This window comes from Heptranchias perlo, chromosome 24 (genome assembly GCF_035084215.1).
Source record: "Heptranchias perlo isolate sHepPer1 chromosome 24, sHepPer1.hap1, whole genome shotgun sequence".
In the NCBI taxonomy this organism is placed as follows: Eukaryota; Metazoa; Chordata; class Chondrichthyes; order Hexanchiformes; family Hexanchidae; genus Heptranchias; species Heptranchias perlo.
This window is the reverse complement of record NC_090348.1, coordinates 20675627-20701564: the sequence shown is the minus strand read 5'-3', so window position 1 is coordinate 20701564 and position 25938 is coordinate 20675627. Positions and strand designations below refer to the sequence as shown.

The 25938-nt window shown below is 39.5% G+C and overlaps 1 protein-coding gene and 1 non-coding gene across 4 annotated transcripts in view; one reads left to right on the top strand and one right to left on the bottom strand.

The window, feature by feature from the left end:
* gramd4a (GRAM domain containing 4a) overlaps window positions 1-25938 on the bottom strand; it is a 148333-nt gene that overhangs the window by 39512 nt on the left and 82883 nt on the right. For 2 of the 3 annotated variants that reach the window (XM_068004894.1, XM_068004893.1), the window contains 6 exons: window positions 17462-17582; window positions 16025-16083; window positions 8657-8755; window positions 7571-7703; window positions 1611-1636; window positions 498-589 (listed from right to left, as the gene is read on the bottom strand). In XM_068004894.1, the coding sequence (XP_067860995.1) occupies window positions 498-589; window positions 1611-1636; window positions 7571-7703; window positions 8657-8755; window positions 16025-16083; window positions 17462-17582 (530 nt within the window). The remainder of the gene's footprint in view (window positions 1-497; window positions 590-1610; window positions 1637-7570; window positions 7704-8656; window positions 8756-16024; window positions 16084-17461; window positions 17583-25938) is intronic. The other variant, XM_068004895.1, reaches the window with a different exon arrangement.
* On the top strand, window positions 3291-3392 carry LOC137341913 (U6 spliceosomal RNA). The gene has a single exon (XR_010967155.1). It is a non-coding gene; the product is annotated as a U6 spliceosomal RNA (small nuclear RNA).

Genomic DNA, 25938 nt, shown 5'->3' with positions numbered 1-25938 from the left:
GGACTGGGCACCCGGTAGGTCTTAAAGGGAACCGGCACTTTTTTTGGGAGAGGATAATTCAGGTGCAGTTTTCTGGCAGTGGATTTGAGGTAGTAGCTCAAACGACCCATTTTACTCCATTTACCACTCCAAAATGGTCAGTAATTCAAGAGTAAAATCCAGCCCAGTATCTCCTCAGCTGTCAGCGATAAAATAGGATTTTCAGCAAAAAATCTCACCAAGAGTGAAAATAAGGCAGCTTCAATCTACACAAATAATCATGATACCAATACCTTCCAAAGATAGTTGCTGGAATTTCCATAGTTCTCTCATCTCCCACTGTAGCTTCAGTGGAAACTTCAGAGAAACGGCGTAAACAACCGTTTGCATCATTTCTCCAGGTGTTCCACCGAAGTTATGGCAGGAGATTGGGGAACGCCAAGGAAATTCTACCCCAGTTTATCTCAGTGTAAATGTACAATATCATACTAAACAGACCCACACCAATGACTACTTACAATAAAGGCAATTACTGAAGTGTATACAGAGTGCCAATTTGATAAGGCTGACAGGTTCTTTAAGAAACTGGTAACTGGTTTGGCACCTCGCTCTGAAAGTAAATGAAAAAAGGTGATCCTGTGTCCTTTCATTAAAAAGATATTCAGATCAATAAAATTCCCCGTCCCCTTGTGGACAAGTACAACTTTTATTGTAAAATACACTGACTTTTGTTGCTCAGAATCCAGAATAGTTCTGGTTTAAACCAGAAATATTAATTTTAAGAAAGTTAACTGTACATAGTCACAAAACATGTCATTGATCTTGTAATGCATTCTAGAACCCACGACTGACTTGGAATTGCACTGCAGCTAGACGCTGAGCAATCTGAACAGGAACCTACAACAATGCACGTGTTCTGGTTTTTGCCAGTTTGAGAACAAGCCTTCATTACAATAAATCACTTAAAATTACATTTTACAGCTGTTCCATTCAAAAAGCGCAATATAGAAGGAACTTGCCTTTTATGGCACCTCATAACATCTAAAAATGCTTCACAATCAATTCATTGTTTTTGAAATGCAGTCACCTATGTAGGCAAACTGGAATACTCCTCTCTCTTCTTGCCCTCCACCCTGTTTAATTCAGGCCTATGCAGAAAATGTTGACAGGCTGTTCTAAACAAAGATCGAAAGTAGCGGAATATTTTACTACGGGCACATTTTAAGCAATATTTTCAATTATGTTCAAGAACTTTGAAAACAACTGCAGATATTCATATTATCTTTTGTTGGGAGAGGGGAAAAGGATAAATGAAACATAGTTCAAATGACTACTTGTTTGTTACTTTGCAGCTCTACATTGTTCTTTCCAAAATTAAATCTGCTCTTACAAACTCCCTACACCATTTTTATTTAAATGGTGTTAATTTGATGTCAGAAAAAGATCACCTTTTAATAAAAGGTATTAAAAAATGAAGGATTGTAATGTTCTACAAAAAAAGTGCAACATGAAAAATACAAGTTTCTAACAATTATTCCAATAATTCCACTCTCTTTTCACACATGATATAAACAGAAACCCTTTCTCTCCTCCCCACATCATAAATATGTACATATGAACAGGTTACTTACTTAATCTTCTCATATTTTCAGTTAACCTAAAGAAATACAAATTGATGAAACACTAATTAAAGTCATAATCATTACACTTTGACATACTGTAAAGATACAAAATTAACTAAACAAATCTTTAGATACTAACCCAGAAGTTAGGGCTTTGATGTCACTCATATTTTCACCTCCTGTGAAGCAACTGCTCAAAACACTTCAAACTTTGCGTTGGTAGTTGCACTATTCACATGTATTGAACTTGGTTTTATATTAAAAATTGAATACTCTAGGACTTAGGGAAGGATACTCATTGAAAAGAATGGGCTAACATCACTACTTGCTTTTTCAAAGCCGGCAATCATCAGTGTTGTCTGAACCTTTCTGTATGGTTTAATTCCCTTCCACAAGGGCTTCAGACAATAAAACACATTAATTATTAAAACAACTCATCATGGTTTCATTTATCCTCCAGCTGTTTCACAAAACCAATATATTCTGCAAGTATCTCATGCATGGAGATACCACCTGTGGCTAACTGCAGCTCCTCTTACAGATAGGGAGTTACACTGCTTTGTAAGAAGCAGCAACAAGAAAAACATTCTGCAACTACTCAGATTATTTGCATACAGCTCAATTTACAAATTAGTTTTCTTAATGCAGTCAACACCTCTTTTAGGAGGGAGTTGAATTTTCCAAGAAAATATTGGAGTAAATTTCTCCAATAAGGATTTCATCTTTACACTGTTGCTAATGTTCTAAAGCAATGAGCACATGAGGTAAATTGGACCCATGGTCCCCTGGGAGCAAAGTGAAAAACTGCATCAATAATGAGCTGGAAAACTTAGATTTCCAGTTTTAAACACAAATTGAAAACAGAAAGATTGTTAAACTACAAATGTGAACAGCTGTACATGAATCATTCTAAATCTCATCTGACCACTTTAACAGAAATGAGCATCTTTGAATTGTAAGTGAATTTTATTCAACTGCACTTTCATATTTACCTAACCCTAACACTCCAAAATAGTAAGAACAGATTGCCTTAATTTTAGGATTTGCACTTTCAAAATATTTACCAAAACATCAGTAAAACTAAAAGAATTGCCTCTTTTCCTACGTGAGGACCATTAAATGAGTATATCTGTATGTATATTGGAAATAAAATTAATATTTGTAAAACTAGGTGAAATATATGGTGAATTGGTTGTTCTACATTTAATTTTATTGAAGAATTCTTATATGTTTATATTAATGTACAGAAATATTGCAAACTGAAGTATTCTGTCTAGAAATCTTGGGGGCTTTTGAAAGCGGAGGATCTATTTCTTTATATTTAATAGAATGTATGATTTACATTAGCTGTTTGTGACATAATGGAACAACATTTAATTAACGCAGAAAATGATGGAAATGGATGTGCATTCAATCAGCATCTGAAAGACAGGTTAACGTTAGAGTAGGAAACTTCATCAAAACTTCAACTTTGTTCTATTTTTGTAGTTTAACGACGTCATCCAGAATTGATGACAAAAGCTGCAGTGAGGTAATAGCTGAAATTAAAACCAATTATTCTTCTGAAGTAAAGAATAAAACCAAAGTTTGTAGAGGTTGGGTCAACACAGCTACATAAGATGCTGAATATTTCATATCTACAGGGAGAGACAACTTCTTTCATCAAGGATTCAATACGACATGTACCGTGTGCTTGTTTTAGTAGCACATATTAACACTAGGACTACGAGAAGATTAGCAGAGTCCCTGTGTAAAGACAAAATGCAGATTTATGAAGCATACCATATTATTCTCTTAAATTGGGATTTTAAAAAAACATTAGCTATGTATGGAAAGTCCTTGTAACAACTAATCCATTTTTTGTGTGGTTTGAAGTCTCAACATCAACAGAGATACTTTCTAGAGTGAAAAGTGAGAATAGCTTTGATAACCCCTATGGTGCTTTCAAACTATGTATGTCAGCCTGAGCTGAAGCAATGACCAATAATCCAAATTCCTTTCTTAGAACTTCGTCAGATGCTGGAAAACTGCAGTCCAAAATAAAAGAGTCAAGTAAATTACAGCTTACTGACTCAACATGCCGAAACTACGACAAAGAAAGGGATTATCCCAAGATTAATGACAACCAGAAGACATTTAAGGCCAGTCTTCTGAGGTGCCACTTGGAGCAACATTAGATGAGACTCGAGTTGAAACATATTACTTTAGCCCAGAGCCTTACATTATTAGAAATACCTCAGCCTGATGTTATAGGACAAGAGAGTCAGAATGCTGAGTTATGAAAAAATTTGGCCCAAAAATGGGATATTAACATACAAACTTGTAATGCATTCAACTGAAATTCCTCTCTCCCCTATTTTAGCAGAGGTGTTAGCATGTTTAGAATCATAGAAAGGTAACAGCACGGAAGGAGGCCATTCAGCCCATCAAATCTGTAATGGCTCTATGCACGAGCAATCCAGATAGTCCCACTCCCCCGCCCTATCCCCGTAGCCCTGCACATTTTTTCATTTCAAGTACGTATTCAGTTCCCTTTTGAAGGCCATGATTGAATCTGCCTCCACCACTCCCTCGGGCAGTGCATTCCAGATCCTAACCACTCGGTGTGTAAAAAAGTTTTTCCTCATAATTCCTTTGGTTCTTTTGCCAAACACCTTAAATCTGTGCCCTCTGGTTCTTGACCCTTCCGCCAATGGGAACAGTTTCTCTCTATCTGCTCTGTTTAGACCCTTCATGATTTTGAATTTTAAATGTGTCAATTCTTCCACTAAAATAGCAAAGGGGACCTTCAGATGTGCAGGTTCAGCATTCACATATCAGTATCCCAAGGAGCAATTGCAGGCTGTTCCATGTCCCAGCAATCTTTCTCTGGCCCTTGTCCTACAACAGTTTTAGTAATATGTAATAATATTTAGTAACAAGGGTATCTGACTCAAAATCTTCTGGGCTAAGATAATACGTTTCCAAGTCTTCTCTTCAACTATAAATGATATAGTTGTGGGAAGTGCTCTTCAAATTAAATATTGAACTAACACTTCCATAATAAGTATTTTGGAAAGAATTTTGCATGGTAAGGCCCCCAGTGTGGACCCTCCTTCGATGAGAACATAGATAGGCGAATCAGGCAAGAGAACAATGTGCTCAGTTTGCAATGTCCCCAATCTAATGACTAGAAAATTAGGAGCACCTTGAATCAGCCATGCTAATCTTTGCATCCAATTTCTTCGATACACTCTCTGCACCAGGAGCCTCACCAAGGAAAATATAACCTTATATATGCACTCTGGTTGACCAAGAATTGAGGATTGGTCTGTGGCAAGGACTTTCAAGCAGTGGGGAAATAAGGGGGCATAAAGGGACATCCCACTTAATTCTCGCAGATTTTCAGAGTAAAATTTCCATAGGGTCATCATTCTAGTAATTTTCTCTCCCTTATCCTTCCCCATTGGTTGATAGGCCAAAACACATAAAAGATAAACAAGTGAGGTGGAGATGTAACCATCTGTGCCAATAGACGTTGCATATATTTCTGCAACTGGCATGCATCACAATAATAATGCAAATATATAAAAAGTTGGTTAAAAAAGTAAGATTTGGTTTTGCTTTCAGTTTTACTGTAAAAACACAACTAGAAAGTACGCTGACTTCAGTGAGCATGACTCAGAATGTTAGACTTATTGATTGTTTCGAGCTTAAGAATTCTAATTAAAGTTGCAAGACCAAGAAGGTCTGAGATAGTCTTGCGGGTTGATCCAAGGGCTCAAAGAAAAAGTAAAGGACTTAAAATAAGTAACCAACTGCTCCTCAGGTTCACCAAACTCACCTAGCTCCAGTTCCAATGTCACATCTCAACATTCACAAATATTTTGTTATTTGTACGGATGTACAATAAAATCAACAGGGCAGAACAGTTACTACCAAATGAGAGGTCCTAAAATCTAATATTGCAGCAAACAGCTGACCCAATTTTACTGAATAGATAAAAGCAAGCCTTTAATGGTTCAAACCTCTTGTAATTAAGGTAAGACACTAAATACTGCACCACACTACACTTCCTGTTTTTGAAAAAAGTGACAGATCCAGTTCGGCAAAAGTAGTCAGAAATCTCAATGAAGGGTTCCAAAGTGATTACAATTTCTGAACTTTCTGTAAGCTGCAGGTCCAAAAGAGGGAAATGTGGTCAGTTATACAATTAGCCAACGACTGATGTCTAACTTCATTACAGCTTGGTCCAAGTATGGACAAGGGAGCTGAATTCCAGAGGTGAGGTGAGGTGAGAGTGACTGCCCTCGACATCAAGGCAGCATTTGACCGAGTGTGGCACCAAGGAGCCCCAGTAAAGTTGAAGTCAATGGGAATCAGGGGGAAAATTCTCCAGTGGCTGGAGTCCGACCTAGCACAAAGGAAGATGGCAGTGGTTGTTGGAGGCCAATCTTCTCAGTCCCAGGACATTGCTGCAGGAGTTCCTCAGGGCAGTGTCCTAGGCCCAACCATCTTTAGCTGCTTCATCAATGACCTTCCCTCCATCATAAGGTCAGAAATAGGGATGTTCGCTGATGATTGCACAATGTTCAGTTTCATTCGCAACCCCTCAGATAATGAAGCAGTCCATGCCCGCATGCAGCAAGACCTGGACAACATCCAGGCTTGGGCTGATAAGTGGCAAGTAACATTCGCGCCAGACAATGACCATCTCCAACAAGAGGGAGTCTAATCACCTCCCCTTGACATTCAACGGCATTACCGTCGCCGAATCCCCCACCATCAACATTCTGGAGGTCACCATTGACCAGAAACTTAACTGGATCAGCCACATAAAATACAGTGGCTACAAGAGCAGGTCAGAGGCTGGGTATCGTGCAGCGACTCCTCAAAGCCTTTCCACCATCTACAAGGCACAAGGCACAAGGAGTGTGATGGAATACTCTCCACTTGCCTGGATGAGTGCAGCTCCAACAACACTCAAACTTGACAATATCCAGGACAAAGCAGCCAGCTTGACTGGCACCCCATCCACCACCCTAAACATTCACTCCAGTCACCACTGGCGCACCATGGCTGCAATGTGTACCATCTACAGGATGCACTACAGCAACTCGGCAAGGCTTCTTCAATAGCATCGCCCAAACCCGCCATCTCTACCACCTAGAAGGACATGGGCAGCAAGCACATGGGAACAACACCACCTGCACGTTCCCCTCCAGGTCACACACCATCCCGACTTGGAAATACACCGCTGTTCCTTTGTCGTCGCTGGGTCAAAATCCTGGAACTCCCGACCTAACAGCACTGTGGGAGAACCTTCACTACACAGACTGCAGTGATTCAAGAAGGCGGCTCACCACCAACTTCTCAAGGGCAATTAGGGATGGGCAACAAATGCTGGCCTTGCCAGTGACGTCCACATCCCATGAACGAATTTTTAAAAAAACCTGCAAAATGGGTGTCTTGGACCACAGTTAGTCCACAAGGAGGTTCCAGAGGGCTCATGAGATCAGATATCTGCTGGTGTATCATCTGATCACTTAATAGCATTTTATGTTACTTCTGTTTCTGTATGCTAATATAAAACATTTTCTGCAATGATAGCATGGTTTTCCTTTTGATATTTAGGAAGTTATATACAGGGTTTGCAGGAGTGTGTCAATATCTGCAGTGGAACCCCCCTCCCGAAACAGAAAAGTTTGAAAACAGCTGGCCTATAGCAACACTAATGGAACAAATAACATTTATACTATCTCACATTACATTTTCAGTTGCCATTTGGACCATGAAAAATTGGTTCTGCCAAAATATTCAGCAGATTTCCACACCATAGTAAAATGAAAACCGTTACCAAGGAATCTATAAAAGCTAGAATGCCACTACATCATAGTAACTGAAGAGGACCATACCATCTCACTGGACTTATACTTGGTACTATTTGTCTTTGAATATATAATGAACTACCAAAAAGTTAGTTCTCCTACCGTTTAGCACTAAGTGGTTCTTCAGTTTCTACAGGGTTTTCCTCTTGTTGGAATTGGAAATCTTCAATGTACTCTGAAAACTTCTCAAAGAACCATTTTTGAATCTTGGAGTAGAATGTTCGACCACGTTTTTCTAGAAGATTTCAAAATTCACGTTATCAGAAAGTACAAAACTGGTATTATGCCTTTTAAGAGCAATAAAAATCTTACTGCAGTGTTAACTAATTTGGCAGATCAAAAATTACAAATTGCAATCATTTAATGACATTCTATGCTGGTTATTTAACAAGGAAGCAGGTTGTGGCAAAGCAACAATTCAGTTTCCCCAGGACTACAGCATTAAAAAAGAATTCAAACAGTTCAAAAATATTTGAAGGAGTAATCCATTTTATAAAAAATAATTATTCCGTATTTTGTACTGGTACAATTGTACATTCTTTGGGCTCCTTCAATTCGGTTCTCTAAAACTTTCTACTGAAGTATAAAATATTGCATTACACATTAGAAATGTAGCTTCCTTACTCTAGTAAGTATTTTTTGCAACCAATGAAATTGATAACACTTTTATAGGATGTATACGATGAGGTTAATGGTGTGACATCATGTTAGGGCCATAGAGTCATAATTAATCTTTTCCTGCTGCTAAGCTAATGATCTAATTTACTTGGAGACAAATTATCAATTTAAAATGCAAGGTTAAAATTCTAATAATGTATTTTGACTCGGAGAGCAGAAGGGAGACATTATATTAGATCATACTTCAGTACAGTTCACCAAAATTTATCCACTTAGATAACTTTATCTAAGCTCAATTACAGCCATGATGATGCACATGCAGAAAGACAAATATGAATGCTTTAGCAAAGTCCTTCCAGCTCTCATTAACAGTAAACTAGTCATTTTAAGGATGCATGGTCTTCAAGAAGAAACAAAGAACTTGCATTTATATAGCACCTTTCACATCCTCAAGAAGCCCCAAAAGTGCTTCAAAGCCAATAAATTACTTTTGAAGTGCAATCAATGTTATGTAGGCAAACACAGCAGCAAATTTGCACACAAGATCCAACAAATAGTAAATGAGATAACCCATTTTAGTGGTTTTGGTTGAGGAATAAATACTGGCCAGGACACCAGGAGAACTCTTTACTCTTCTTCGAACAGTGCTATGGAATCTTTTACATCCACCTGAACAGACAGATGGGCATTAGTTTAATGTTTCATGCAATAATGGCATCTCCGACTTTCTCACTCCAACATTAAAGTATCAACCTAGACGATGTGCTGGAGAGAAGTTGAAAGCAAGGCATTCTGACTCTCACGTTCAACAACAAACTTGCATTTATATAATGCCTTTAACATCAAAAAATGTCTTAACGCACTTTATAGATGGGGTGAGGTGAGATGGTGGACTCAAGAGAGCATATTTCCAGACAGCAATGTTAGTGGGCTGACAGAAGCTTGAGGTGAAGGGATGGCTATTGAGCAGAGCCTGACCATGAGGCTGATAAAAAAGGACAGGCAGAGTTCAGTTGCAGAGCGCCAACCAATATGCGCACGCAGCGGACACAGAGGAAAGCCTCAAGTTACATGGACAAATAACCGAGAAAGCGAATCCATAGCTACAGAAGTCCTTTGAGTGGGGGCTTAACGAGTGAAGGTGGACCTGTCAGGACACTTCAGGGCAGAGTTCTGGTGAAGCAGGACTTACGGCCACCCCTCTATCTGCCCCAGCCACAACCTATTTTCCTGTGTCGGGGATCATTAAGTACACAAATTGGACTCCTGGCGGGAATCCAGCTATCAAGGTGGAGCCCGCCAGTGCAAAAGAGGAAACTTTGGTGGGGCTACAGCAGAGTCACCACTGTAATGCCAGATGATGCAGCAAGTAACCTTAATGGGGCGGAAGTGACCTTAAGGTCAGAAACCAAGAACCACTGAAGGCCTCGGCAGAGATTGAAGCCTTGAACAGCAACGGAGAGGGTTGATGAGGTAAGTGCAGTTGATGTTGTGTATGTGGACTTTCAAAAGGCATTTGATAAAGTACCACATAATAGACTTATTAGCAAAATTAAAGCCCATGGGATTAAAAGGGACAGTGGCAGCATGGATACAAAATTGGCTAATGGACAGAAAGCAGAGAGTAGTGGTGAATGGTTGTTTTTCAGACTGGATGGAAGTATACAATGGTGTTCCCCAGGGGTCGGTATTAGGACCACTGCTCTTTTTGATATAAATGTCCTGAATTTTGGTTTAGAGGGTATAATTTTAAAGTTTGCAGATGGCACAAAATTCAGAAATGTAGTAAACAATGTGGTTACAGACTTCATCAGGACATAGGCAGACTGGTGAAATGGGCAGACACAAGGCAGATGAAATTTAATGCAAAGAAGTGTGAAGTGGTGCATATTGGTAGGAAGAATGAGGAAAGGCAATATAAACTAAATGATACAATTTTAAAGGGGGTGCAGGAACAGAGAGTGCAGGAACAGAGAGACCTATGGGTGCACATACACAAATCTTTGAAGGTGGCAGGATAAGTTGAGAAGGCTGTTAAAAAAACATATGGGATCCTGGGCTTTATTATTAGAGGCAGAGAGTACAAAAGCAAGGAAGTTATGTTAAACCTTTATAAAACACTGGTTAGGCCTCAGCTGGAGTATTGTGTTTAATTCTGGACACCATACTTTAGGAAGGATGTCAAGGCCTTAGAGAGGGTGCAGAAGAGATTTACTAGAATGGTGCCAGGGATGAGGGACTTCAGTTATGTGGAGAGACTGGAGAAGCTGGGGTTGTTCTCCTTAGAACAGAGAAGGTTAAGGGGAGATTTGATAGAGATGTTCAAAATCATGAACGGTTTGGATAGAGTGAATAAGGAGAAACTGTTTCCAGTGGCAGAAGGACACTGATTTAAGACGTTCGGCAAAAGAGCCAGAGGTGACATGGGGAAACATTTTTTCATGCAACAAGTTGTGATGATCTAGAATACAATATCTGAAAGGGCGGTGGAAGCAGATTCAATAGTAACTTTCAAAAGGGAATTGGATAGATACTTGAAGGGAGAAAATGTACAGGGCTATGGGGAAAGAGCAGGGGAGTGAGACGAATTGGATAGCTCTTTCAAAGAGTCGGCACAGGCACGATGGGCTGAATGGCCTCCTCCTGTGCTGTACCTACTATGATACAGACAAGTCAGTGAGGACAGAATGGAGGGGGAGGAGGCTGCTACAAAGCCCGTTCTCACCATGGGGACATCTCAGGGCAGTTTTTCTGGACACACCACCACTTTCCCCATGGCAGCCCTGGAAAGTGGAAGTGGCAGTAACATGGACAGAAAGAAGGAAAATCCCAAGACTGGTCCCCTCTGCCAGAATTTGCGTGTGGTGAACAGGGTCGGAGGAGGCAGCAATCCCTTTGGGGGCAGGGAAATAAAAACCCTGGTCGGAGTGGTGAGACAACAGTAAGCTTCACCACCTCATTTTCCCACCGTTTCCGCTGCAATCTTGCCTGCTTTTGGGTGGTATCAGAGAAAAATACCCCCCCTTAGTACCCAGGCTTGCGAGCCAGGCTAATGGGGTGATTAGGGGCCACAGCCTGTATTGAAGACCTGTGATGAGATCCTTTGGATACTTTGATGGTTGTGACCCAAAGCTGTCTCGAACTCGATAATGTGAGGCTGTTAGGCAATCAATTGACCAGCTGTCTGAGGCAGTTTATGATCAATAGTCTGAGAATTGATAAAACAATTAATCCCATGTTTCACGATTTGATCCACCTTTTCATTTTTTCCTTTCCAGAGCAGGGGAAAGTTTGCATCGAATGTGACTTATCCTGCCTTGATCCAATGGGATCTCACTTCTACGAGGGTAGGCACAATATTTTGGTTTGGCCATGACTCAGTCTTGATGTTCTTTGCCTTCAGCTGGGAATTGGTGTCAGGAGCACTGTCAGCCAGCTTACCTACTCCCCTCATTAGAAAAGTATTTGGAAAACCTTTGTTCACAAGTGTACAACACAAAAACACATATTCTATGAAAATCCATTATCGTGTCACCTGTGCATGGCACCACTATGATGAAAATGACATGATGCTCTTCTTCCTGAAATGCAAAATCTTCCCAAATATCTTTTCTCTGATGGCAATAGGCTTTAAAATGCAGTGTGGATATTCACATTGTAAAACTCAGTGAAAATGAATTTACTTGTTTGCAATTCAAGCTATTATTTTTTACAATATTAGATAAGTTACAAAATTTGTTTGAGTCAATACACAACAACCACAGTGAATGACATTATGAGTTAATAATTTTGCACTTTCTAATCCGGTAGTAAATGTTCACAGTAAGCAATCAAACACATAATTCTTCGATGTAAAAAGGTTAAAAAAAAGTCCTAAGCAGAAGTAAAATTAATCAGTAGGTTTTCAATGTGAGAGATTGGAGGTTAATGTCATGGTAATTCAAAATTTTTAAAAAGTGATTGTTTACTATACAGTTCATCCTTCTTAAAGGTTAATTCCAGTAATGTATTATGACACAAGATACAAAATAAAAACAAAATGTATTAGCATATTTTTGCTACAGCAAGTTATGTGCAAAAGAATCTCTTCTGGTCTTTAAACACTTCAGTTTTGATATGTGGATGTCTGGAACCCACAACAGGAAATTCTCACAAATCAACCAGCTTATTCGGCTTGAGTACAACAGCTTCAAACTACCAGCTCCTGATTTGTGAGAAGTTGCTTGAGCATCAGCATGGAAATTCTGTTTTCTATTGCTCTTAATCTCTTAAGTGCTGTGCATTAGTTTGGTTTTTAGCACAAGACAAGCAGGGAGATACATTTTTGGGCCACTCAAACACGTTAATTGCTTTTGTAGGTTCTTTTTATTACTGTTCAGAGTTAGGTCTGGTTAGAGATTAAATAGCAAATTCACTGATCCCACACTCCCCTTAAGGCTCCAACCCTTTGAGCATGGCTGCCTGTTGAGAGTATAGGATCAGTAAATTTACCCTCAAATGGTACCTTTATGAAGATAAAAAGCAAAATATTGCAGATGCTGGAAACAGCAGTTAGGCAGCATCTGTGGCGAGAGGAAGGTAGGGTTAATATTTGAGGCCTTAGGATCCTTAGTCAACTTGAAAAGTTAACCCTAACTTCCTGATCAGCATTTTCTGTTTTTGTCTTTATGAAGATGTACTGTAAGGTTTCAGCTGTGCAGCAATGCAAGTTAATCTCATTTTTAATTATCTACTTTATAATTTTTCCCCCACACACTGTCATTCCACCTCCCTATTTGGGGATTTTGTTTCTTTGTTACTATAAAGTGCTATCTCGGTTTCAATCACTGTTGAATAGTTTTTAACCAGATGAAAAGACTTGGATCCAGCAAGAGTAGGTGAAACTGACAGAACTGAAGCCTGGATTTTCCGATTAGTGTTATTTTAATACCAGCATTAACCAGTTTAAAATGAATGCATTAATGTGGCATTAAAATACCAATTGGAAAATCTAGGCTTTAGCATCAGCATGGTACAATGAGAATGGATTGCTGAGATCTTTTTTGTGCCCTAGACTCAGACTAAGTTCTTCATTAATCTTTCATTCCACACAGTGAGATGCTCAAACTAGATTTTCCAGAGATTTATATTGACTATTAACAAGTAATAAATCTATCATAAGATGTACATCTGCAAAGCAAAATCATTTAGCTTGCAACATTGTCAATGCCACAGCCTTGCAATGGAGTCATTCGCTCAATGTCAGAACATGAAGTTATTGACTCACTGGCTTTTTGCAGCAAACTCCCAAACTAGATACACAATTTCAGTATGAGGGAAGTGGGGGGGCAGTGGAGGAAGGAAACTGTTGCAGTACATGCTTACAGCGGGAAGCCTCACACGCTCCTAGTGCACATCAGAAAATAGTGGGCAGTTGAGCTTGTGATTTCCAATATTCACTGCCAGCGGGTGAAGTTCCCCATCATGACCATGTACTCGTGAAATAACCCCCAGGATACAAACACTTTCATCACCTGTGCATGAGTAGTCAGGGACATCGCAACTCATTCACCTGGTGGATTTTAAAAGTGATCCTATTCTCTTTGATGATTACACTATCCCTACTGATTGATTGCCTCTCCATCTGAAAGACATGCAGGAAATGAATCACTGCTAGCAAATACACACAAAATTGGACAATGAGCGGTTATCTTCAGCACTGATGAGACTAAGTCGGTGATTGTCAATAAATATTGACCATAACTTTTACTACAAAAATAGAGTGGTTTCAAATCACAGGCGAAGCTGTAATATAGGCACTTCCAGTAGTTTTCCAAGAATCTGACCAAGAACGGAAAGGAAACAGCAATGTTTAAAATGAAGCAGCATGGCCAAATAGTTTATAGAATTCCAATATACATCAGGTACAAAGGAGTAGATGCCATTCCCTAAAGTAATATTCTATGTAAACAATGATTGCTTTATATGTACAATTCAAAACAAAGAAAGTACAAAAGTTCAGATCACATTTGTTTCTTCTCCGCAGTAAAAATTACTAGCAGTAAAAAAAACTAACAATAGTTTAAATATGAGACTTTATACTGCCATGTAATGCAGTTAAAAATTCATTCTCCAGCTGGTTTTCAAATCATTTAGAAAAATTAAGGAACTAGGAAATCCTGTTAGAACATAAATGCACACATCCTGGCAATTACAGTGAGAGTTATGCTGATGCATGCTGGGAAATACTGCACATGCTCAGACTGGGGTATCAAGGGAATTGCATGCATAGAGTGATAGTACTTTGAAAAATATCAACTGCAAGTCCAAACTTTTCAGAGAGGTTGGGGCTTTCAAATTTTTAAAAACGTACTCAAAGACACAAGAGACAATTTTAGAAATAAGTTTAATCATGTTATTTGTGAAGTATGCATTTTTCTAGATAAGTTACAAACCTTACTTTGAGCCCTTAGTCAGCAGGCTGAACGGGGAAAAATGACAGATGAAAAAGTTTTCAAAAAATACTTTGAGCGATTTGATTAGTACACCGTCTTTCTTTTATTGGTATAAATATAATCTAACTCGAATGCTGCCACACAGCCTTCCTGAATTGCAATCTATTGTGCAGTTTTATTTCTCAACACAAACTCAGTAATAAATTTCCAATTTTACTGAGGAATCCCTTCACACCCTTCTGGGAGATGTAAATCGCCAATCAATAGCCAAATCCATTCAGGAGTGATTGCTTTTATAAATCCTTGGTACTTCTTAATACAGTACTTTTCTAGCTACTTTTCTTGCTTTTGATTTGTGCATTCCCTACCTTCTCAGTTACCATTTGTTGCTGTTTTACTTGATTTAATCAGCAAAGTGTGACAAAGAAAGAGCGAAGCCAGTGTGTGATGGAAGAGTGACAGACAGGAAGTGCAGACAGATGCACAGTTTTTATATAGATCTCAACACTAAAGTCTGGATTATAAATTGCATGAGTATACAAATTACATAGTTATATTTTAAAAGACATAAATTCTTGACTTCTTTATCTTGCAATCAATTATGCTTTTGAACATTTAACTAGTGAATGAATGATTTAATTTGACTTTGTTAAAAAAAAATTTATAGTTTATAAAAGCTCATACTGAAACATGAAATTTCCCAGCTAACTTCTTTTCTTATTAACAGGAGTCGACTGTTAAATATAAACTGTTACAATTAAATTGAATAAGTACTTAAGTTCAACATAGTGTTAATAGAAAAAAAGTATACAATTAGTATCAAATTGTTATGCCTTAACTTGATTTTTAAAACTTTTTTTTAATTTACCAAATCCTATGTTGAGGTTTGTGAAAACATCCTTAAGTGCTTCTATTTCTAATGGTTACTGTACTTTTGCTAAGAAAGACTTTTGGGAATATTGTGCGTAACACGATGAGGGATGTTAGTTTTGGGGAATGAAACATTTTTCTTTTTAAGTACCCAAAATCAGCATCAAGCATTCCTCGATATTGCATGGTTAGATGCAGAATAATGCTCCCTCTACTTTGTCCCAACCTCAGCCTAGACCTTAGGAGAAGACTCCTAAATGCATTTTTCCACTTACCATACCAGCCATCCTGTAGCATTAGAGCAAGATATAGTGCCAAATTGGGGGCAGTTTCATAATGTGGGCCCATACTTACTACAAATTAGGTTGAGATAGCTCAAACTCATTTTATATGCAATCCTTGCAGCCAAAGAAAATTTTTCATCCCAATCTGAAGTAAAAGATCAGTGTCTACTCACTGCACCACAACTGTAGAAAACCCATTATGAATTATAGTTTGTACTTTGTGCAACATTTAAAATTGTAAAATGTTAAGATTACACTAAATGAAGTCTTTTAACATTGCTCTAATATGCAACATTTATATTTTTGCTTGGCACTGTATTGATCTTGAAAAAAACACAACTGTAAATTACCTGTTTCATTTACTGACGTTTGCACTTTCAAAGACTGCTGACTTGAAGAATCTTCACCTCTAAAAGAGAACAGGACTCAAGAACATGCTGATATACATTTCGGAAATTAGACAGCTAAATACTATGTAATATCTAAAAAATAATTTAATTTAATTTAAAAACTCAAATTCACTTGATTCATATATTTTCATAAACTAGCTCTAGCAACTCATCAACAAAGATTGTGTTTTTTGAAGTAGTGAACACATTGGTACGTATTTCCTGTTTTACAGATCACTGGCGAGCAAGGAATAAATGATGATTCCTCATTAATCCAGAAGGGGTTTTTATTGTAAAGATGCAATACCTGTTAATTGTATCCATGTGATTTATATCAATTAGTGTTAATTGTATTCAGGTGATGAGTATCAATTGGGGACTCCTGTATCCATTTATAAGAGAGCTTATCTAGGGTGTGGGTTGTGTGAATTTCTGTGAATAAAGTGATGACCAGGCTCTAGTATTCTACCCTTCACTACCTGGCTATCCAATTTATAACAATACCATCAAAATAATATTTCCATCTGTAGTAGAGGATTTTCAGAAGGGGTTACAAAAATTCCTGCATGGTGTGCTAAGCGTTTGTTATTCCTCAACTCTCAAATATTTTCCCATTTCATAGAGATGTAATCCCAGTTGAGACAGACAGCACCGAGAACTAAAGTTTCAGTAACATTACCAGAACCATTCCATAATTGATGCATCAATTTAGTTCCTATTTTAAAGAGGATAGATCTCAATTCTAATTATTTACCTAACATGGTACAAACAAAATACATATAAGGAGTTGCTGCAGGATACAATCTACGTTCACAGAAATTGCACTGAAATTACCAGTGAAACAAAAATTGTGCTACACAAATTCCAACTATCATACAACTAGCTCTAGTTACATCATTAGAAAAACAGACTCAGCTGCTCAGGCACACTTTTTCCATGACAGTCACAAACAGTAGCAATCTTCAAATTGAAGAATTTGCTTTTTTAAAAAAATAAACAGACAAAAATGTCTACAAAAAATGGTATATCACTATACTTTGTGAATTACAGGGTTAATTTCACTCCTATGACTTCATAGTTCATTTATTTATGGCTTGTGTATTGTGTGTTTTTAATACCTGTGAAATAATCATTAATGCATCATCTTCAAGCAATATCCAATATTCAGATAAACTGAAGGTCATTAATACTACTTTCAATTCTTGAAATAAAGTGTTTCAATATATAGTCAATTACATAAGTAGTACCTATCAGGACCTCACATATCATACCCCTTTCTTACACTACACAGTTATTATCACTCTGGAGCGAGTATCTACTCTTCGTAAACAAAATGATGTACTCTTCTGGTCATCATCTGCAGAACTGCAACCTTAATTAGCTCTTTATCAATTGTACCTGGCTTTAAGCACTTCGGAGATTTTCTGTTCCAGCTCTATTCGCTTCAATTTTTCCTTTTCTAGTTCTTGCTTTAGAGTTTCAGCATTCGTCTCTTCCCTAAGCTTCCTTAGCTCCTCCTCTGTTAGGGAAGAAATAACAGGACAGATTTTTAATAGGAATCATTCACATTAGGTTAGTTATACAATAATCATAATAAAGTTACCTCAATATTAGGAAGTATCACATTAAATGTATTGCACAATATTTTTTTGACTGCAATGTTACAAAGTTGACCACATTATTATAAGCATCGGTGGGTCAAGTCCCATTACAAGCTTGAATTTGCTAACTTTAAAAATGATTCAGCTGGTTTGTGTGGTGTGCCAGTTTGGCGTCCACTTTAAGCATATTCATTAGTCTGTTTTCCACAATTTTGCTATAATTATAGGAGAAATCTTCCCGAAGGAAGGAAAAATAGACAGACAGAACTGGTTTTATATAACATCTTGTCGCATCTCTCATACATCTCAAAAAGATTCACATACAAATTAATGTGAAATGCAGTGACTTATGTAGGTGAACTGAACAGCCAATCTGCTCGGCAAAATCTCACAAAGTGTAATGAGGTGAAAGACCAGTTGATCTGAATTTTGCTGAAGTCGGTTGAGGAGGTGAATATTGGCCAGGACACTGGAAAAAATCCATGCCCTTTTTCAAATAGCACCATGAAATTTTTAACATTCATCTGAGCAATCAAAAGACAAATCAGACCTCAGCTTAATGAATCATCCAAAGTATGGAACCTCTGGCAATGCAGCACTTTCCTACTGCTGCACTGGATAGACTATAAGCTCAATTCCTGGATTTTGGACTTGAATCCACTCTGAACATGAGATAGCTTTCTAAACTTCTTCATTTAAAATAAACCCCACTGACGAAAAATCTTTCAAATGTTCATCAATGTCTGGTACGAACAAAATAGATACCTATTTACAGGCAGTACTTTGCAAACTGTTATTGTGTACCAGAGTAATTTGTCAGTTTCTTCCTAGACACACTCACCCTACTATATAGCATAGAAAATTCCAAATCCCTTGAAATTTAGAATCAATAGCACATTATACTTATCACACATGGTGCAATTCTTTGCTTGAAACCTCAAACAAAAATCCATGAACAGATTCAGCATTTCAAGCTGTCATCCTGAGCTTTAGCTGCCCTTGTTTTACAACCAGTAATGCGTTTGACAAAACCTCAAAAGATGTTACCCAGTTTTAAAATTTATAGCTATTATTATTACTGTTAAACTTTTACAATCAGTAATAGTTAATGTCAAGAAATTAAAATTCAAACAATTCTAGAATTGAAACATGCAGGTACTAACTGATTTCCCTTCATAACGATCACAGGGATAGTATGGGGTCTGAAACGCAGTTGTGATTTTTAGTTGCTAAGATGGAGCTGTGTTAAACCTGGCCTGTCCCTTAAGACCACGGTTCAGGTGAGAAGCTGTCGATATAGCCAGATTCTAAGGTCAGTTAAAGGCTAATTGCTGGAGCTGGATTCTGTAGGTTGTCAGCTGCTTGTAAATTCTTGACTTTTGCCCTTGCGGAGAGTCAGAAAAATCACCAAATATTTGGTTTCCAATTTCTTTTTTAAAAAAGGTTGTTCAGTTGTACTTTGTTGTTGTTGGAAGCACAACATCTGAAGGTTGATAGGTGCAAGAATTTTATATTTATAAAGATAATCAGATACCTTTAAAAAATTTTGATTTTCAGCAAGGGTCTTTTAATGTCAACGCCCTTGAAGTTTGTTACATACTCCTGTGTTAAAGATTCCAGCCCACTACTTTTCTATTAAAGTAGAAGCCATAGCATTTTTAGTGATATAATGAATATGTAATGCATGCTTGAACATTGTTACTACTATATATTAATCTACAGAACAGAATATTTAACTAGATATATAACAGTTTGAGTATTTAATTCCTCAAGCTTAAGTTAACAGCACTTTAAAAAAAAAATTTGAATAAAATTATAGTATTATTTTGTTTGAAAACTCATCTAAAGTAGCCAACCTTCCCTTTAACATTATTTCCTTATCACAAGGGCAGGCAAATCACCTGCTGGCAAGGTTCTCCCATTGTGACTCTAAGTGACCACAAGGTGGTGCACAAGAGTAATGCAGCTTAACTTTTCATTTCTTTCACTCAACTGTATCCACATTTTCCATGCCTCTGCTCTCACCCCACTCCTCAGAATTGCAGAGCCTTCGTCTTCACCTTCCATCCCTATTAACCTCCGCATTTGCCAGATCATCTTCCACTACTTCTGCCATTACAACGTGACCCCAATATGAAGCAAATCTTCACCTCCCCTCTCCTTGTTTTCCAAAGGTACTTTTACTTCCCTGAACCCTTGATCACCCTCCCATCACCATGATCCTCCCCACAAATCTTCCTATGTAACACTTTCCTAGTTGTTTCTACCTAAACCATCATTTAGGACCTCAAACATTCCTTTTTTGTGACAGAGATTCACATGTATTTCTGCCAATGTATACCCTGGATTTACTGTTCACAGAGCAATCTCCTCTATATTGGGGATAGCAAACACAAACTGGGTGAACATCTCCATTCTATTCACAAGCATAATCCTGATCTCTGTGTGGCTTGCTACTTCAGCTTCCCTTTCTTTCCAATTCAGTCTTTCAACCTTGGGCCTCCTACATTGTTTCAACCAAACTCAACCTAGATTTCAGGAACACTGATATCCTCCTGGACAGTCTGAAAATCAACTACAAACTTCAGAGATCTTTAGTTTCTCCCATTCACATTTCATTTTATCCCCATCCACTCTGGATTTGGTTTAATCACCTTCTATGTTTCTTGTGCCTACTCACAGCCTGACTAAGAGGGAGGGCCTTTGTACATCATTTAGCCCTTTTTATCTCTTTCCAATTTTTCCTCTGAAATCAATCACAGACTTTTAAACCTATTGGCACTTCCCCTTTACAATATTTAGCATATTTATCTATTGTTCTTCTCTGCCCCCTATTTTGGTGAGATCTATAAAGCAGCTTACCCACCTTCTTTTTGACTAAGGGTCCCTACCCAAAACTATCTTTTATTCTTTTCAGAGGCTGATGTAATTCCAACATTTTCCACTTATATTTCAGGCTTTCAACATTTGCAGTTTGTGCTTTTTACTCCCTCTGATTTATCCACCCTCTCTGTAAGAATTGCTGTGTCTCCCCAGCCAAGGTCAGGAACTCATCATGAGGAATCACAAATGAAAATACATACCCAACCATTCTCTGATGCAGTGCATTGGTTCAAAATGGGGTTAATCACAAATAACAGGGGCTAAATTGGGCCACATAGCACCCATTTTGTTTGTGCTACACAGACACCTAAGCCCCAGAAAGGGCATCCAATATGCTCACGCACACTTCCAGAGTGATGTGCGCAGGACACTTCCTTGGTAAAGGTGGTTGCACACGCACACCTAACTAATGCCGGAAGCATGTACAGTAGGGAGATTATGACGTAAATCAGTGTGCAACACTGATTTGAAGCTGCCAGCAGCATTTTCGAACTTCCCATTCCAGCCAACACATTGTCCTAACCTCATTCAGCGGAACAGGAGTTAAAGGGAATGAAGAACCCCCCCCCCCCCCCTCCCCACACCCCCGCCAGCGCTATTTAAAGGGAGCATGCAGGGGTCACAAGTTAGTTGCTGGATTAGTTATTCTGGCTGCATTGTGGGTGTTTGTGGAAGTTTCCTATACTTGGAGAAAGTTGCAATATTACACAGAGAGTGGTTTGGCTGGTCTTACAGTACTGTTAGTGGCATTTAAAACAGTGTACTGAACAAGGTTGCTTCCAGACATGGGGGGTGTCCTACAAAGGTGTCCTCTAAGAATAGAATGACTGGGAGCATACAGAGAGGCCATGCAGAGCAGGACAAGCTGCCAGAAGAGGGAGACGATGGAGGAGGAGGAGGAGGAAGAGGAGGACGGAGGAGGAGGATAATCTCAATTTGTAAACTAAATTTTACAGTTGCTCCCTTTATCGAATTGCATTTCCCATAAGTAAATACTGCAGTATTCATGAGACACCAATATACACCTGAAAAAATACTGCTGTATTGCTTCCATTAACATTAATTGTGTCAGCACATTTTCAAGATGTATTTTAGCTGTAATTTAGTTTTCTTCTGGGAGGGCACGAGGTGGGGCTTCACATGATAAAGAAGAAAATGACTATGGTCATCAGATTAGCTTTGAATTCAGTCCCTCCATACAGTATTTAAGTTGGATGTTTTTGGTTATTTAATGAAATAAATTTTCTTGTCTTTAGCCAAACTCAGAAACAGGTTTCAGATTGCCATTTTTTAAACATATGTCTGCTCTTCTGGTGAATGAAACCATTTGTCTGACATAAATATTAAGACAATACAAATCAACAGAAACAAAGGTTTAATTTTTAAAAAGTGAGGTGTTTAGTTTAATCAGTACTTGCAGTTTCTTACACAGTTGGGTGGTAAATGGACAGTCATGAGGAGGATAATAAGGTGTTTACAAATAAGTATTAAAGAAAGAAAAAAATGTACTTATATTACTTCTCATCACATCCTCAGGACATCTCAAAGTGCTTCACAATCAATGAATTACTTCAGAACTGCAATCATTGTGGTTATGTAAGAAAACATAACAGCCAATTGCACCCAGCAACATCCCACAAACAGAAAGTGAGATGAATCACTCACTCTAACCTACCAGCACTCAGTTCTAACCCTAATATTGTCATTAAACCTGCTGACAAGGGCGGTGCTGTTGTTGTGTGGCGAACAGACTTCTACCATGCGGAGGCTGAACGCTAACTCTCCAACACCGGCTCCTACCTCCCCCGGACCATGACCCCACTGCCGAACATCAAGCCATAGTCTCCCAGACCATCACTGACCTCATCTCCTCTGGAGATCTTCCCCCCCCCCACACGGCCTCCAACCTCACAGTCCCCCAACCCCGCACAGCCTGCTTCTACCCATCGTTTCAACCTGTTCTTGCCCCACGGAACTTACTTCCTCCTATCTTGACTCTTTTTCTCCCCTTGTCCAGTCTCTTCCGACCTACGTCCACGACTCTTCAGACACCCTCCGCCACTTTAACAGTTTTCAGTTCCCCGGCCCTAACCATCTCCTTTTCACCATGGACGTCCAGTCCCTCTACACCTCCATCCCCCACCCGGATGGCCTGTGGGCCCTCCGCTTCTTCCTTGGAGAGGCCCAACTAGTCCTCATCCACCACCACCCTCCGCCACCTGGCTGAACTTGTTCTTACGTTAAACAACTTCTCCTTTGACTCCACTCACTTCCTCCAAGTAAAAGGTGTCCCTATGAGAACCCGTATGGGTTCCAGCTATGCCTGCCTCTTTGTGGGATAGGTGGAACATTCCTTGTTCCAGTCGTACTCAGGTCCCCTCCCTCATCTCTTTTTCCGGTACACTGATGACTGTATCGGTGCTGCTTCCTGCTTTCGCCCAGAACTGGAAAATTTCATCAACTTTGCTTCCAATTTCAACCCTTCCCTCACCTTCACATGGGTCCATCTCTGACTTTTCCCTTCCTCGACTTCTCTATCGCCATTTCTGGGGATAGGCTGTCAACCAACATCTTATAAGCCCACCGACTCCTACAGCTACCTTGATTACACTTCCTCCCACCCAGCTTCCTGTAAAGACTCTATTCCCTTCTCCCAGTTTCTCCGTCTCCATTGCATCTGTTCTGACAATGTCACCTTCCATGCCAGTGCTTCCAATACGTCTTCCTTTTTCCTCAACCGAGGATTCCCCTCCATTGCAGTTGACAGGGCTCTCAACCGTGTCCGTCCTATTTCCCGCGCTTTTGTCCACACCCCTTCCCTCCCAGAACCATGATAGGGATCCCCCCTTGTCCTCACCTTCCATCCCTCCAGCCTCTACATTCAACGTATCATCCTCCACCATTTCTGCCACCTCCAGCGCGATCTTACCACCAAACACATCTTCCCCTCCCCTCCCCTTTCAGCATTACGAAGGGACCGCTCCCTCTGCGACACCCTGGGCCACTCTTCCATCACCCCCAACACCCGCTCTCCTCCCCAAGGCACCTTCCCATGCAAGCCTAGGAGATGCAACACTTGCCCTTTCACCTCCTCTCTTCCCACCGTCCAGGGCCCCAAACACTCCTTCCAGGTGAAACAGTGGTTTACTTGTACTTCTTACAATTTAGTTAACAGTGTTCGCTGCTCACAACGCGGTCTCCTCTACACTGGGGAGACCAAACACAGACTGGGTGATCACTTTGCTGTACACCTCTGCTCTATCCACGAGCGTGACGCTGACCTGCAGGTCACTTGCCATTTTAATTCCCCGTCCCACTCCCACACTGACTTCTCTGTCCTCGGCCTTTTATACTGTTCCAATGAAGCTCAATGTAAGCTCGAGGAACAGCACTTCATCTTTTGTTTAGGCACTTTAAAACCTTCCGGACTCAACACTGATTTCAATAACTTCAGATCATAACCACTGCTCCGATTTTTTTTTTTGGACAGCAAGTGTTGGTAATGGTTCTGCTATTGCCAGTCACAGCTCCTCTTGACCAATTTTTTGTTTCTTATTCTATCCCATTACCACCCCCTTTGCCTTGCACCATCATCCCTTTTGTCATTTAATCACTTCTGCCCTCCACCCTATCACAGACCTTCCCTTTTGTTCTTTCCTCCCCTCCCTTTCCCTGACTCTGTACTTGCTTAAAAACTTTAACTCTAACATCTGCCAGTTCTGACAAAAGGTCTTTGATCTGAAATGTTAACTCTGTTTCTTTCTCCACAGATGCTGCCTCATTTGCTGAGCTTTTCCAGCATTTTCTGTTTTTATTTTTTATTTAAGTGAGATGAACGGTTAGTTAATCTGGTTTGTTTTGGAAATGTTGGTTATGGGAAAAATGTCAGCCAAAGGACCAGGAAAACTTCCTGCTCTTTGAGCATTGCTGTGGGATCTTTTACATCCATCTGAACAGGCAGTTGGGAGCACAGTTTAACACCTCAACCAGAAGACAGCACTTCCACAGTCAACATAATGCAAATTTAATTAGAAAGTCTTTCTCGCTAATCACAAGGAAAATGAGTGCTCCAGTGTATGTTGCTTCTTCAATGTGGAGAGTAAGTTTTATGAAATGCTGAACTTATTTTTTACTTCAAACTGCAAACCCATTCCACACAATTAGCTTTACACAATATTTTGAATCTTAATATATTGCAAGGACTAAATGCAATCTCTATATGTAAATCGCTACAATGTCTAAATATTAAAGTAAAGAAAGTGTCTTATATTAAAGATTAGTTATGGGAAACTTTTTCGATCTTCTCAAGCTATTGCACACAAGGGTCCCACCGTAGATTTATTATTCGCAATAGATGCTGTTCACTTTATAATATTAGTAGGGTTACTTCACAACATCAGTATCTTATCATGTCTGATGTTTCATGATAATTAATGAAAGTACCAATTGCAGTTTAGTGAATGAGCTGTTACTTGAGCAAAAACATCAAAAAAATACAACATAAAAGGCACATCGGGCGTGATTTAAGCTCTCAGCAGGGAGGGAAAGGAGCTGCGAATTGAAGGGAGAGAGAGCTCGTGGGGCGTGGAAGAGGATGTGGATGACATTGGATGGGCCTTGGAGAAGATCGGGGGGGGGGGGTCCATCATCGGGAACGGGGATCCAGCAAAGAGAGATGGTCCAGCACGGGGGAGGGGGACGGTCGCCGATTGTGGGGGTCCTGTCGGCCAGGTGAGGTTGTTGGGCCTGGATAAGAACATAAGAAATAGGAGCAGAAGTGGGCCATCCGGCCCCTCGAGCCTGCTCCGCCATTCAACAAGATCATATCTGATCCACCTCAACGCCATTTTCCTGCACTATCCCCATATCCCTTGATGCCTTTAATATCTAGAAATCTATCGATCTCTGTTCTGAATGTATTCATAAACTGAGCCTCCATAGCCCTCTGGGGAAGAGAATTCCAAAGATTCACCACCTCTGAGTGAAGAAATTTCTCCTCATCTCAGTCCTAAATGGCCTACCCCTTATTCTGAGACTGACCCCTGGTTCTAGACTCCCCAGCCAGGGGGAACATCCTCCTTGCATCTACCCGGTCAAGCCCTGTAAGAATTTTGTATGTTTCAATGAGATCACCTCTCATTCTTCTAAACTCTACAGAATACAGGCCTAGTCTACTCAATATCACCTCATACGACAATCCCGACATCCCAGGAATCAATCTGGTGAACCTTCGTTGCACTCCCTCTATGGCAAGTATATCCTTTCTTAGGTAAGGAGACCAACATTGTACACAATACTCCAGGTGTGGTCTCACCAAAGCCTATATAATTGCAGTAAGACATCTTTACTTTTGTACTCAAATCCTCTTGCAATAAAGGCCAACATACCATT